A 13,852-nucleotide genomic window follows, 5' to 3' on the forward strand; every position below is an offset into this window, starting at 1 on the left:
GGATCTCTCAGATTTTTGGAGGATGCAGCTCCTTTTTATCCCAATTTACCTCTCTCTTTCCCCATTGCTGAGGTGCAGCCTTCATGAACTACCTTCCACATATTTCACCTTAAATTGGACATTTTACCCCAAAATTCAGGAGTTCAGCCTTGTGCATCCCTTGGCTGTGTCAGGAGCCAAATTCTCTGGGATTTACAACAAACCTGCTGCCCAAAGTCAGCAGAGACACTGAGACCCCTCTCAAAGGTTAACACCCATCCCTCCACCCCCCAAATTATTTGGAAAGATATCAGCACAGATTTTTCCTCTCAGTCTCTCCTCTTATCTCTCAGTTTGTCTTTACAAACCCTTTAGTCTTTTAGTTTTTAACAACCTGGAATATCTTTGGAATAAATTTGGAGCCCCCTCCTGACTTTTCCATATCTGTGGGGTGTCTGCTCCAGGTGTGGCAAGTAAATAAGAGAATAAATTAGCCAGTCACAGTTCCTATTAGCCCAGTAATCCTTGTAGATGGTCTGTGGCTGCTGCTAGCCAAGGTCTCTCCTCCTTTCCTTCCATATGAGGAGTTCCAAATCTCCAGGGCATTAGGGATCAATTAAAAAGATCAATTTTAAAAATACTTTAATGACTCCGAGTAGCCCCGGGATCGATTTAAAAAGACTCCAATGACCTCAAGTAACCCTGATCAGAATCTCCAGTGACCTCAAATAATCCCTTTGACCTCAAGTAACCCCAGTCAGGGTGATCCTGGAGTTCTCTCAGTTATCCCATGGTTATCTCATGGTTATCCCCTGGTTATCCCGTGGTTATCCCCTGGTTATCCCATATTTATCCTTTGGTTATCCCATCGTTATCCCATGGTAATCCCATGGTTATCCTGTATTTATCCCATAGTTATCCTCTGGTTATCCCGTGGTTATCCCATGGTTATCCTGTATTTATCCCATGGTTACCCCGTAGTTACACCGTGGTTATCCCATGGTTATCCCATGGTTATCCCGTGGTTATCCCATGGTTATCCCATGGTTATCCCGTGGTTATCCCATAGTTATCCCCTGGTTATCCCATGGTTATCCTATAGTTATCCCATAGTTATCCCATGGTTATCCCGTGGTTATCCCATGGTCGTCCTGTATTTATCCCATGGTTATCCCGTGGTTATCCCATAGTTATCCCGTGGTTATCCTGTGTTTATCCCATGCTGACCCCTCCTTATCCCGCAGTGCCCCCTGCTGCCCCGTTCCCGGGATCCCGCAGCTCCGCCTCTCCTCCTCCTGGCCGCAGCAGCGCTTGGTTCCCGCTGTGTTCTGCCCCCTCTGCTCCTCCTCGGGATAGTTTTTTTTCCCTTTTTCTCCCAGGAAACTGGAGGAGATGGGCAGGGAACAGGGGGCTGAGCACAGCACAGTGAGGACAGGGGATGCTGCCCTGTCCTACAGACACCCCCAGTGGGGCTCTCCATTCAGAACCCATCCCAGGCTCTGTGTTTTGCTCAGAGTCCCCAAAACCCCAGGCAGGTGCAGGCTGCTGAGAGGTGGCGGCTGGTGGAGGTTCCTTGCATGGCTGTGGTGTGCAGCAGGTCCCACCTGGCTGCCCCCATCCCACCTGGATGTGCAGCAGGTCCCACCTGGCTGTCCCCATCCCACCTGGATGTGCAGCAGGTCTCACCTGGCTGCCCCCATCTCACCTGGATGTGCAGCAGGTCCCACCTGGCTGTCCCCATCTCACCTGGCTGTCCCCATCTCACCTGGCTGTGCAGCAGGTCTCACCTGGCTGTCCCATCTCACCTGGCTGTCCCATCTCACCTGGCTGTCCCATCTCACCTGACTGTGCAGCAGGTCCCACCTGGCTGTCCCCATCTCACCTGGCTGTCCCCATCTCACCTGGCTGTGCAGCAGGTCTCACCTGGCTGTCCCATCTCACCTGGCTGTCCCATCTCACCTGGCTGTCCCATCTCACCTGACTGTGCAGCAGGTCCCACCTGGCTGTGCAGCAGGTCTCACCTGGCTGCCCCCATCTCACCTGGCTGTCCCATCCCACCTGGCTGTGCAGCAGGTCTCACCTGGCTGTCCCCATCCCACCTGCTGTGCCCAGTCTCACCTGGCTGTGCAGCAGGTCTCACCTGGCTGTCCCATCTCACCTGGCTGTGCAGCAGGTCTCACCTGGCTGTCCCATCCCACCTGCTGTCCCATCCCACCTGGCTGTTGCCCTCTGCCCCTGTCCCCCTGGCACCCCTGGCGTGCCCTGGCCCACGGGTGGGTTCTTGTCCCCGCGCAGGAGCTGACGGCGCCTCGGCAGAGCCCCTGCTGCTGGAGCAGTATGTCGTGGTGGCCGACTACCAGAAGCAGGAGAGCTCGGAGATCAGCCTGTGCGTGGGCCAGGTGGTGGAGATCATTGAGAAGAACGAATCAGGTACAGGCAGCTGGGCTCTGCACAGGGTGTTCAGCAGTGCTGTGTTGTCTGTTTTCCTTGTGGCACTCAGCCCCACGGGCGTGGTGAGCTCAGGTGGGTGTGCAGGAAGCACCTTTGGTCTGTGAGTGTGGATAAATCTCTCCAGGGCTCATTTCCCCTCGTGCTGAGCACCCAGCGCCGTCACCTCTGCCAGTCTCTGCTTGTGCTGAAAGTTTGATGTGTCCTGAGGACAAATCACTGTCCTCTGCCACTGGTTCTAGTGACAGACAGGGACACTCGTGGCCATAAAGTCCCCTTGGTGCATTCACAATTCCTGTGGGCAGCAGCTGAGCTCTTGCTTGCTTCAAAACTTAAACTCGCTCTTAACCTCTGCAAAGGGACTGAGCCATGCTGTGGACCCTGGAGCTTGTGGAGAATTGATTCCCTAAAGCTTACAGAAGATGCTTGTAGGGGGGACTCCAACCATGAAAATAGATTTTAACATTTTGGAGAGCTGCTCCCCAGAGGAACAGTTTTACCAGCAGCTCTGTTTGAGGACGAGAGAAATAAAAGCAACCCTGAAGCAAATGAAACGATTAGCACAGCCAGCTCAAAAACTGTGAGAAATAATTTATTTAGCAAAGGTCAGCCCTGCTTTTCCCTCCCATGCAGGTAACTGATTCCCTCCCTGACAATCTAAATGACTCTCTGGGGGGGTTCTGAGGGGAATAGTCAGTCTTTATTTTCCCCCCTAAAGACACAAATTGTGCTTTTAATAGCGAGCAGCGAGGGTTGGTTTGGATTGGGCACACAGCAGGGCCCAGAATTGCTTGTGGCCTCTCTGGAGCTGCCTGGGCATCCACTGGGAGAGCTGATGTTTTAAACCCTGCATTTGCTCGTAGCTTTTCAGTTCTGCTGTTTCCACAAATGTAAAGAAGGCGAGCACAGCAGGGCTCAGCTATCGATTCACACACAGGGTATTCATCTCTGCTAATTATCCCAGGCTTGCTGACCCACACTGAGGCAAAATGAACCATGAAGGGGCAGAAAAAACCAAAAGCAAATGCAGTTGTTGGAGCCATTCAGCTCTCAGAGCCTCTCCTGGTTTTCCTGGGGAGGGAATTGTATTTTTAGATGTCATTCAGCTGTTCTCCTGTGCTTGGCTCTGTTGCTTTGGGGTCACCCCAGCTTTACAATAAATGGGTCACAGCCCCCCAGGCAGGTTTGGAAGGGAGGGAGGGAGTTTTTGGCTGGTGTGAGTCCTTGGCTGAGGCTCCTGCTGTTTTCTCCTCAGGCTGGTGGTTTGTGAGCACGTTGGAGGAGCAAGGCTGGGTGCCAGCAACCTGCCTGGAGGCCCAGGATGGAGTCCAGGATGAGTTCTCCATGCAGCCTGACGAAGGTAAGAAGCTGCTGGAGACATCTGCCCCAGTTTCCTCTGCTGGGAGCACTGCATCACCCCCCTGGATGGGGCAGGGCACGAGCCTGGGGAGGGAAAACCCAAGAGCAGAGCCTGGGGAAAGGGATGAAACCCCAGGAATGTCCTGCCTGCCCAGTGCTGCAGTGCTGGGGTATCCACTGACCTTTCTGCTCCCCCACAGAGGTGCCGCCTCCAAGGAATGCTCACCCCAGTGCCTCCTTTGGGCCCAGGGAGTTTTTTACCTGCCCTGGATGGAGGAGGAGCACAGCCCAAAATCCTTGGGCAATGCATGTGACCTCAACACATGCAGAACAAAGAGCCCACAGAGAGGGAATAGCCAGGTGCCAGCCTGTCCTTGGAGCAAATCCAAAGTGTCCCTGCAAAACACATCCTGCCTCAGCCCCTCGAGTGGGCAGCTGGGGGTGCAGGGGGCTCAGCCTGGGGAGGAGAGCAGAGTCTCTGCTCCTCTGGAGCTGCAGTGCCACCTCCTCACGTCCTCTCTTGTCCTTCTCCTGCTGCCCCTGCTGTTCCCAGTGCCATGGAGGTACTGGTCTCTGCCCAGGCACCTCGGCCGCCGCCGGACTCTTGGGGACTTGTACACCAGTGGATGGGGTCGAGGTGGAGCCCACAGAGACTTTCTGGAGCCTTGTGTGCATGTTTGTTTGCTGTGCATGTGCCCCCCCTGCTCCTCAGCCTCTCCCCTCTCAGCTGCTCCTTCTCATGTTTGGGTTTGGGCTCAGAAACTGCAGTTCCTGCAGGATTCTGCCTTAATTCCTGGGCTAACCATGAGCCCTGGGGTTGGTGCCTCAAGGTGGGCTCAGGAGGAGAAGCTCTTGCTGGATGTGATGGGACATTTTCTCTGCTTGGTCTCCTCTGCAGAAAGGGGGGTGGGAAATCAGAGCCTTCCAGAGCTGTGCCACTGCCAGAAGACAAATCCGTGGTGGGGATATAGGGATGCCCAGAGGGGTGGAATTTGGAGGCAGATTTTCCCCCAAATGGCCTTCACCCTGTTTTAGCACTCATGGGTAATTATTTCCTTGTGTTTCCTCAGAGAGGAGGCTGAGGGAGAGGGGAGGATGGATGGACCCACTTGTCTGACATGTCTGCATGGCTTTCAGGATGTTTCTCCTTCCTCCTGAAGGGAAGGACATCCCCATCCCTGCTTGCCATCCCTTGCTGTGGTGGACAGGACACCAGGCTCTTCTCCAGGCTCCCCCCATGGCTCTGGCCAGGTCCTGGGGGTTAAATGGTGAAGGTCCTGCAGATCTGCTGCTCTGGAGCAGTTTGAGGGCACCTCTGTGTGCATGGGGCTGCCCCCTCATGCCTGTGGGATTTCTCTCCCCTTACAGAGGACAGTTGCTCTTTAAAGACTCTGAGAATGAAATCTGAGCAGAAATGGATGCATGGAAGAGCTTCTGTGATGAGTTGTGAAAAGTCTTTAGTCCTAAGGGAGAAGAGAAACTGTTTCAGAGAACTTCTTGGGCCAGAGTAGCTCTCCAAAGTTTACATTTCCAAATTCATTTCACTGTCATTTCCCTTTGAATGGTCGTGTATCTCTGTGTGTTTGCACCTAAATTACCACTTGTACAATTATCATTTAAAGCACTTCATAGCCATGTTTTCAGCTGAGGCCAGGTTTCCATCAAACAGCTCCTCCCTGAAACTGCTCTTTCTTCCACCAGAAGAGAAGTACACGGTTATTTACCCCTACACTGCAAGGGACCAGGATGAAATGAACCTGGACAAAGGTGCTGTGGTGGTGGTGATCCAGAAGAACCTGGAGGGCTGGTGGAAAATCAGGTACTGGCCCAGGCACTGTGGGGTGTCCAGCCCCAAGGCAAGTCTGTGAGCAGGGGAGGGCAGAGTACCAGGAATTATTTCTCTCCATCCTGACAGATTTGATGTTCAAGCACAGCTTTGGTTGAAAATCTTTGAGATGCCCTGGTTCCCTGATGTCATGTGCTGTGCCCTCCAGCAGTGCCAAGGTGTGGGAGCATTCCTGGGGTGTCACATCCTGCTGCTGGGAAAAGCCACAGATGTCCCAGGGCAGGCTGGATCCCCTGGCTCTGGCTGGGGGCTCCTGCAGGGAATGGCCAGGTCTGGGCCAGCTCTGCTGTGCTGAGCCAGTTGTTTTCTGCTGGAAGCTCCCCTTCTCTTTCCCTTCTCTTTCTTTCCCTTCTCTTTCCCTTCTCTTTCCCTTCTCTTTCCCTTCTCTTTCCCTTCTCTTTCCCTTCTCTTTCCCTTCTCTTTCCCTTCTCTTTCCCTTCTCTTTCCCTTCTCTTTCCCTTCTCTTTCCCTTCTCTTTCCCTTCTCTTTCCCTTCTCTTTCCCTTCTCTTTCCCTTCTCTTTCCCTTCTCTTTCCCTTCTCTTTCCCTTCTCTTTCCCTTCTCTTTCCCTTCTCTTTCCCTTCCCTTCAGCAAACAGCCAGGCGTGCTCAGGGTGGGAGCACACACTGCAATTTTCCACTGAACCTGTGCTCCTGGCAGCAGCACAGCCCCACAAACACAGCCAGGGATGTTTGAGGCACAGGAGAGCTGCCCCAGGAGCTCCAAAGGCAGCTACAGGCTCAGGGGTTGGTGCCATGAGCGAGGTGAGTGCAGCCCAGCCAGCAGGGAGGGTCTCTGCCATGGCAGGGGCACTGTGGATGTGGTTTTTCAGTCAGGTCACAGGGCTGCTTTCTTTCCTGAACAGATTTAGAGCAGGGAAGGGATCCAGGCTGCCAGCAGGGAGAGGGTTTGTGCTCTCTCCAAAGACCAGGTACATCAATCCCAGCAGCAGCCCTCTGGTTCTTCCCTCTGCTTTCCCTGCCAGAGCTCTCCATTCCTGAGCTGGTGCCATTGCAGAAGTGAAAACTGGGCTTCAGATCCCTCCCAGCCCCTGGCCCTGGCTGAGCATTAATCACAAAGGAGCTCTCCTGGTGCCGTGGAGAGCCTGGCAAGCTCCTGTTGGAGCTGGCAGTGCCTGCAGCCAAGGTGTGTGCTGAGCTCTGGGCTCACATCCCTGGCATGGCTCTGTGCAGTGACACTGCTGTCTGTGGGAAATGGAAAAGGTGGAAAGCTCTCACAAAGCTGTGGGAAAGCAAATCTCAGAATGGAAGGAAGCAAAAATGCTGAAGACAAGAAATAAGTCTGTGAGCAGAGATAGGCCTTAGGAAAATGTTAAGCAAAACAATAGAAATGTGTAAGTTTAATAATGAACCTTTATCCATTGTTTTTACATGCAAGCATGATCAGAGCAAGATGTACATGCAGCTTTAATAATTGGCTTAAGCAAATGCCTGTAAGCTTTTAACTGGCTAGAAATCTTTTTAAAAAATTTTGTAACAAAGAGAATTTTGGCTGCTGTTGTCACAGTGAGGGCTTTCACCATCTCCTGTGTCTCACTCTGTAAAATGAGGCTGGTGACACTAATGGAATAAAAGCTCTAGGACTGCCAAACCTTCAGCTCCATCCCATTATTGCTATGTATATAATGTATATATTATCATAATAGCAGATCTATATAATATCATAATAACAGATCCATATAATATAATAACAGATCCATATAATATAATAATAGATCCATATAATATAATAATAACAGATCCATATAATACCATAATAACAGATCCAATTTTGCCCCCACAGGTACCAGGGCCAGGAGGGCTGGGCCCCTGCCTCCTACCTCAGGAAGGGCAATGGGGATGTGTTCCCACCCAAGCTGGGCTCGGGCTCCTCGGCTCCCTCGAGTGCCCTGGAGCTGGATGGTGTCTCCAGGCAGCAGGTGCTGGCCAGCAGGGACAAGGACGGGCTGGGGGGCCCGAGGGACGGGAGGCTGGAGAGCAGAGCCCTGGCCAGCGCCGACAGCCGACGCAGTAAGTGCTGGGCAGGGCTGGGGGGCTGAATACAGCCTCAGGTGGGCTCCAAATACAGCCTCAGGTGGGCTGTAAAAACAGCTTCAGGTGGGCTGCAAACAGAGCCCCAGGTGGGCTGCAAACAGAGCCCCAGGTGGGCTTCTAATACAGCTTCAGGTGGGCTTCTAATACAGCTTCAGGTGGGCTCCAAATCCAGCTTCAAGTGGGCTCCAAATGCAGCCCCAAGTGGGCTGCAAACAGACTCAGGTGGGCTTCAGGTTCCTTTCCCCTGGGACAGGTTTAGTCCTTGCCTTTCTGTTTTGTCTCTCACTTGTCTTTCATGAACACGTGCTCAAATGCCAGAAACTCAAGAGCATCTGGAATTCTTCTTCCACAGAGTCACCAAAGATGAGGCAGAGGCCACCTCCTCGCCGAGACCTCACCATAGTAAGTGGCAGCTGCTGTGGGAGGGCAGCAGGGGCAGGGGGGAGAGGGGAGCACTGCAGGGAGCTCTGTCCCCGTGCTTGGATGTGGTGTCACACCTGCTGGACAAACACACTGATGGCTTTTCTGTTTTCCTGCCACAGCCCCGTGGTTTGAACCTGCCTAAGCCTCCTGTCCCCCCTCAAGTGGAAGAGGAATATTACACCATTGCTGACTTCCAGACCACCATCCCTGATGGCATCAGCTTCCAGGCTGGAATGAAAGTAGAGGTGAGGCTGTCACCTTCACTTCAGGGCAGTGCTCCCATTGCCTGGGGCCTTTTCCAGACCAGGAGATCTGCTCTGGGTGCAAACCAGGCATGGTTTTGTCTCTGTTAACATTCCAGACCTGAGAGTGGGATAAATACCTGTAGGAGCTCAAGACTTTGGCCCCACACCATTCTTGGTGGCCCCCAGGTGTGAGTGCTCTGTTTGAGCAAATGGAAAACAAACCCACACCACAAACGGGGTTAGGGATGGGAGCTTTTCCTCTTAGCCCAGGTGTAAAGTTAAAAGCCCTTCCAAAATTCCTGGCACACCCTCTTTGCTGGCAGAATCCCTCCTGCAGATGGGATTTTGCTTTCTCTGTGTGTGGATGTGATTTCTGCCTCTCTAGGAGGATTTTTGCTCCAGGGCTGCCCCACTGAGCCAGTGCCCTGCTCCTAGAGCTGCAGGGAGGTTGGGCAGTGTGGGATCACAAGGGATGCTGCTGTTCCTGCTCCAACAGTGCCACGCTGTGGCCACCTCCAGCAGCCAGCACCCTGCTCCAGGAGGGACAGGGACAGCTCAGCAGCTTTTCCTCAGCCTCTTCCCTTCCCTGGCAGCCAGGACCAGCTGCCCCTCCCCTTAGGAAGCCACTCTTGGGGTTCCATGGCTTTTGGTGTGTCCCCTTCCATCGTTTCCCTCAAGTGCAGAGCAGCTGTCTGAGGTCTCCTTTTCTCCCCCGGCAGGTGATTGAGAAGAACCTGAGTGGCTGGTGGTACATCCAGATCGAGGAGAAGGAAGGTTGGGCCCCTGCCACCTTCATTGACAAGTACAAGAAAACCAGCAACGCCTCCAGGCCCAACTTCCTGGCCCCGCTGGGCACCGAGCTGGCGCAGCTGCGGCTGGGTGACACCGAGGGCAGCACCAGCGCCAGCGAGGAGGGGACAGGGCCCTGCAGGCCACTGCCAGAGGCTCCTCCCAATGGCACAGACTGTGCTGGCAGGTGGGGCAAGGACTGGAAGGGCAAGGAGGCTGCTGACAGCGGGGACCTGTCCGTGGCCGGCGGCTACGAGGAGATCCCCGAGCGCGACACGGAGGAGAAGCCCAGCCTCCCGCCCAGGAAGGAGTCCATCATTAAATCAGAGGGAGAGCTGCTGGAGAGGCAGAGACCTCCCCCCAAGCCCCCAGGCATGATTTTGCCCATGATCCCACCCAAGCAGTCGGCAGCCCCCAAGGACAGCAAGAGGCCGGAGCTCAAACCGGAGAAGGGCAAACTCTTCCAGCTGAAAAACGAGATGGGGCTGGAGTGTGGACACAAGGTGTCGGCCAAGGAGGTGAAGAAGCCAAACCTCCGGCCCACTGTCAAGCCAACCAAGCCAAAAGCTGAGCCTGTGGAGGACAAACCTGAGCCCATCACCCAGAACTTGTTCTTGAAGTCGAGGCCTCAGGTCCGGCCTAAACCCGCCGCATCCCCCCGGCCTGAGCCGCCCCCGGCCGATGACAAGCTGGACATTTGCAGCCTGAGGAGCAAGCTGAGACCTGCCAAGGGCCCAGAGAAGCCCTTGGAGCAGGACTGCCCTGCAGAGAGCTCCTTCAGCAGTGCCGTGCTCTCCTCCGAGCCCTGCGCCAGGTTTCCGGGAGTGGAGAGCAAGGCCCTGCCCAGGCTGGACAGTGCCCCCAGAGAGGCACTGCCCAAATCTCCCTTAGGGCCAGCCAGCCCCCCCTGCGCCAGGGACGCCCCCCTGCAGCGCCCCGTGGTGCCCCCTCGCAGGCCACCCCCTCCCAAAAAGCTGGGGGCTGCCGCCACCGTCCCCGCCGAGCCCCGAGCCCCCGCCGTGCCAGGCAGGCCCCTGCTGGTCCCTCCCAAAGCCAAACCCTTCCTCTCGGCCTCCCTGCAGGACGAAGCCAAAGCCAGAAGCAGCGTCAGCCCAAAGGTCATCTCCAAACCCGTGGAGAGGCCCTCAGCCATCTCCAGCCAGGACATCTCCAGGGAAGCTCTCTACGTGGCCGTGGCGGATTTTGAGGGTGACGAGGAGACCAACAGCTTCAGAGAAGGGACTTTGTTTGAAGGTTCGTGAGAAGAACAGCAGTGGCTGGTGGTTCTGCAAGGTGCTGGCTGGGGGGCCCTGCTGGGAGGGCTGGATCCCTTCCAACTACCTGAGGAAGAAGCCCTAGCTGCTCCTCAGCCTGCACAGCTGGAGGCTCCCCCTGGGCTCCCACCTGAGTATTTAATGAACAGATTAATTTATAGTTTTTCTGGAAGGCTGGCTCTAAAAGAAGAGATGATAATTGAGATGCCATGCCTCAGCTGGAGGAAGCAGCTCAGCCTCCCCTCCCCACCCCTGTGCTCCCACCCATCCTCCTCCTCACATGCCCTGAAGGACTTGGCCCCTGTCTTCTCTGTGTTTGGGAGATGGACCTCCAGGGACATTTTGCCACCTCTGTGGTGAATTGGAGAGAAATCCAGCAGCAAGCAGGTGGAGTGAAGGAAATCACAGAAGGATTTGCCTTTCCCTGAAGCTCAGGGAAGAGTTTCTTAGTCCAGGGGTGTAGCAGAGCCACGGGGAATGTGGCAAAAAGGAGGAGTGATTGCTGAGAACAGCTTCTGCAGCTCTGTCTGTGGTTAAGGGCTGTGCCTGCACAGGGATCATCCCTTGGTCCTTCCCTGCTCTACCATGACAAGTGTTAACTTCAACATCCTCCTGGTGGAAAAAAATAGGGGAAAATCCACCCTCATTTAGCAGCTCCTGTCTGTGCTGGTCCAGGACAGCTCTCAGCTTCTCCCCTGCAGTACTGCAACCAAACATCAGAGGGGTTTTGCTGGAGCTGAGGAATTCTATGCAAGGCACAGAGGACCAGAACAACCCCAAAACCCCTGGAAAAGAGATGCTTTGCTCTCCTCTCCCACACAGACTGCCCTCCTGTTGGGCTAGGAGGGGATCACCCTCGCCAGGGCCCAGGAGCTGGGTCCTTCCCTGGTGCTGATCTTACCAAGTGCAATCCAGAATGGGGCAGTTCAGCTCCTCGTCACCACCAGTTCTGAGCTGTGTCTGCTGCTCAGGGGCTGCCTGCTGTCTGTGTCACCCACCTGCCTGTCCTTGCAGCCCCCCTGGGGGCCAGGCTGGCTTGGAGGGGCTTCTGGGCAAGCAGAGCCTGGGTTTTTTCCATGCTGACATCCCTGCCTTGCCCTCAGTGCTGCTTATCCCAGCAGGAGGATGAGCTGTTGTTCCCCAGTGCTGCTTTCTTCCTTTCTGTCCTTGGCTATTTGCAGCTTCAGGGCCACGTTTCTCTCCAGAAGAGCTTTAAACCTGGATGTCTGTGGGTTTCACAGAGTCACAGAATTGTTTGGGCTGGAAGGGACCTCATCCAGTCCAGCCCCCATGCCAAGGCAGGGTCAGGTTTGGTGTTGGCCAAGCCCTGTTGCCCTTTCTGGTCTAATTACAAATGTGAGCAATGCAGCCACATTGTTTTGCTGCTGGAAATAATGACAGTTTTCCCTCTCATTTGAGGCTGGCTGAATTGAAGGAGCATTTCTCCACTCCCCCAGATGCTCACTTCCCTCTCTGTCCCATATTTTCCACCCTGGGAATGTGGAAATCTGCACACTGTGCTGCCTCTGGCCAGGGTCATTCTGGGAGGTGATGGGGCAGTTTGATCTGATAGAAAAGCCCTGACCATCCTCATATCCAGAAGCCTCAAAATGCATTTTTAGCCGTGGGAATTCAGGCACCCTGGTGTGTGGCTGATTCCTCTCCTCCCACCTGCGGTTTTCTCTGGTGGCACATCAGCCCCTGATGAGGCTGACTCACCTGAGCTGGCAAAAAGGACCGAATTTGCAGCCCAGTGCAATACCAGAGCTCCCTGCTGGCACAAGGGAGGTGTTGATGTGCTCCCAGAGAGCTGCAGGGTGGGTTGAGACAGCTCCAATCAATCCCTCCTGCTTTGGGAAGGAGTGGGGACAGGGTGAGTGAAGCCAGAGCTGCTCCACAGCCCAGTCCAGCTCCCAGGTGTGTGGGAAGGGGCTGGGGCTGGATCCCTGCTCTGGACACAGGGCTGTGTGTCCTTCCCCTGGGCACTGTGTCCTTGCTGTGCTTTGCTGAATGTCCTTTTCATCTCAGCTGTGTCTCAGAGCCCTCTGTGCCCTGGCTGTCCTCTGCTGTTTGTGTGGCCTCTCCACGAGGGCTGCTCCCCTCCCCTCCCAGCCTGAGCCTTGCAACTGGTGGTGCTCCATTTTCCTGACACAAGTACTGTATTTCTGTATTTGACAGGATCTCCCTTCCTCCCAAAGAGCTTCCAGGAGGGAGTTTTCCTCTGGGATCACCCTCAGGAGGTGCCCACACACCTCAGCCTTACCCCCTTTCCTGTCTGCCAAGTGGCCAAACTCCTGTGGGGATGATGCCAGGAGCCCCTGGGCTGGCAGGGCTTTGTCCCCCTCTGGTTTGTGCCCCAAGCCAGGCTGCCTCTCCTCCCTGCCCCTCCCTGCTACCTCCTGAGGAGGAGGAGGGTGGCCCAAAGCACCCCAAATTCTGGGGGAGCTCCCCAGCAGCCACAGCCCAGCCTCCCAGAGCAGCCCTGAGGCTGTGGCAGGGGGGCACTGCTGTGCCCAGGGCCCAGGATTTGGGGACAGGCAGGGCTGGGCACATCCTGGGTGGGCATCAGCTCCTGCCAGGCTCCCAAAGCCCCTTTGTCTGTCCATGTGTGTGTATTATGGGATATGTATAAATCTCCATTACTGGGGGTGGGTGGGGGGAGCAAAGGTAGATGTAGCTGTGTCCATGCCCTGTCTATACCTTCACCTTTAAGGGATAGATTTTTTTTATTATTATTTTTATTATTATTTGCTGGGTTTTGGGATTGTGGTTTTTTTTTTTTTTTTTTCCTCTTTTGTTTCCTTTTTTTTTTTTTTTTTTTTAAGAAATAAAAAGAAACTGCTTGACTGGTTTCAAGCACCCTGGTGAACCTGTGTGTATGGCTGGTGGAATTTTGGGGTGTCCAGGGCTGGTTTGGGGTCTGTCTGTCTGTCCATCCTGGCAGGGAGGTTCATGGGAACCCTGGCAGCTCTTTGTGTCTTCCTTGGTGCCCAAACTTATATCCCAATAAATGAGGCAGTGGAGTGTGGATGTTTAAACCAGCAGAGTTTGGTGATTTTGGGGAAGAGAGGGAGGAGGCATTGCCAGTACTGAGGGGTTCTGGGTGGACAGGGATCAGCTCTGGGGATAAAGTGAGGCAGCACAGTGTCCAAAAAGGTATTTTGGCAGAAATTATCAGGCTCCTTCAGCATCCAGGGTGAGTGAGGGGTTTGTGTGAACACCCAGCTCTGGCAGGGCGGAGTTGTGAATGAATTTTTCCACTCTACATGAAGGAAAAAGGAAAAGGAAACAGGAAAAAGAAAGAAGAAAGTGAAAAGGGAAGAGGAAAAAGGAAAAGGGGAAGAAAACAGGTAAAGGAAAAAAGAGAAAAGGAAAAAATTAAAAATAAATTGAAAATGAAGATCTGCCTTCCTGCTGTGTCTGCATTACCCAGGAG

The 13,852-nt window shown here is 54.3% G+C and overlaps 1 protein-coding gene across 1 annotated transcript in view; it reads left to right on the top strand.

Moving 5' to 3' along the window:
- The window catches only part of SH3PXD2B (SH3 and PX domains 2B), a 58,920-nt gene extending 45,212 nt beyond the window's left edge, over window positions 1-13,708 (top strand). The window contains 8 exon segments of the mRNA XM_056502632.1: window positions 2,275-2,409; window positions 3,683-3,787; window positions 5,488-5,605; window positions 7,435-7,661; window positions 8,038-8,087; window positions 8,228-8,353; window positions 9,073-10,395; window positions 10,397-13,708. Of these exon segments, the coding sequence (XP_056358607.1) occupies window positions 2,275-2,409; window positions 3,683-3,787; window positions 5,488-5,605; window positions 7,435-7,661; window positions 8,038-8,087; window positions 8,228-8,353; window positions 9,073-10,395; window positions 10,397-10,501 (2,189 nt within the window). The 3' untranslated portion in view covers window positions 10,502-13,708.
- Window positions 13,709-13,852: the final 144 nt, after the last annotated feature.

Source organism: Oenanthe melanoleuca, chromosome 13, assembly GCF_029582105.1.
Source record: "Oenanthe melanoleuca isolate GR-GAL-2019-014 chromosome 13, OMel1.0, whole genome shotgun sequence".
Lineage (NCBI taxonomy): Eukaryota > Metazoa > Chordata > Aves > Passeriformes > Muscicapidae > Oenanthe > Oenanthe melanoleuca.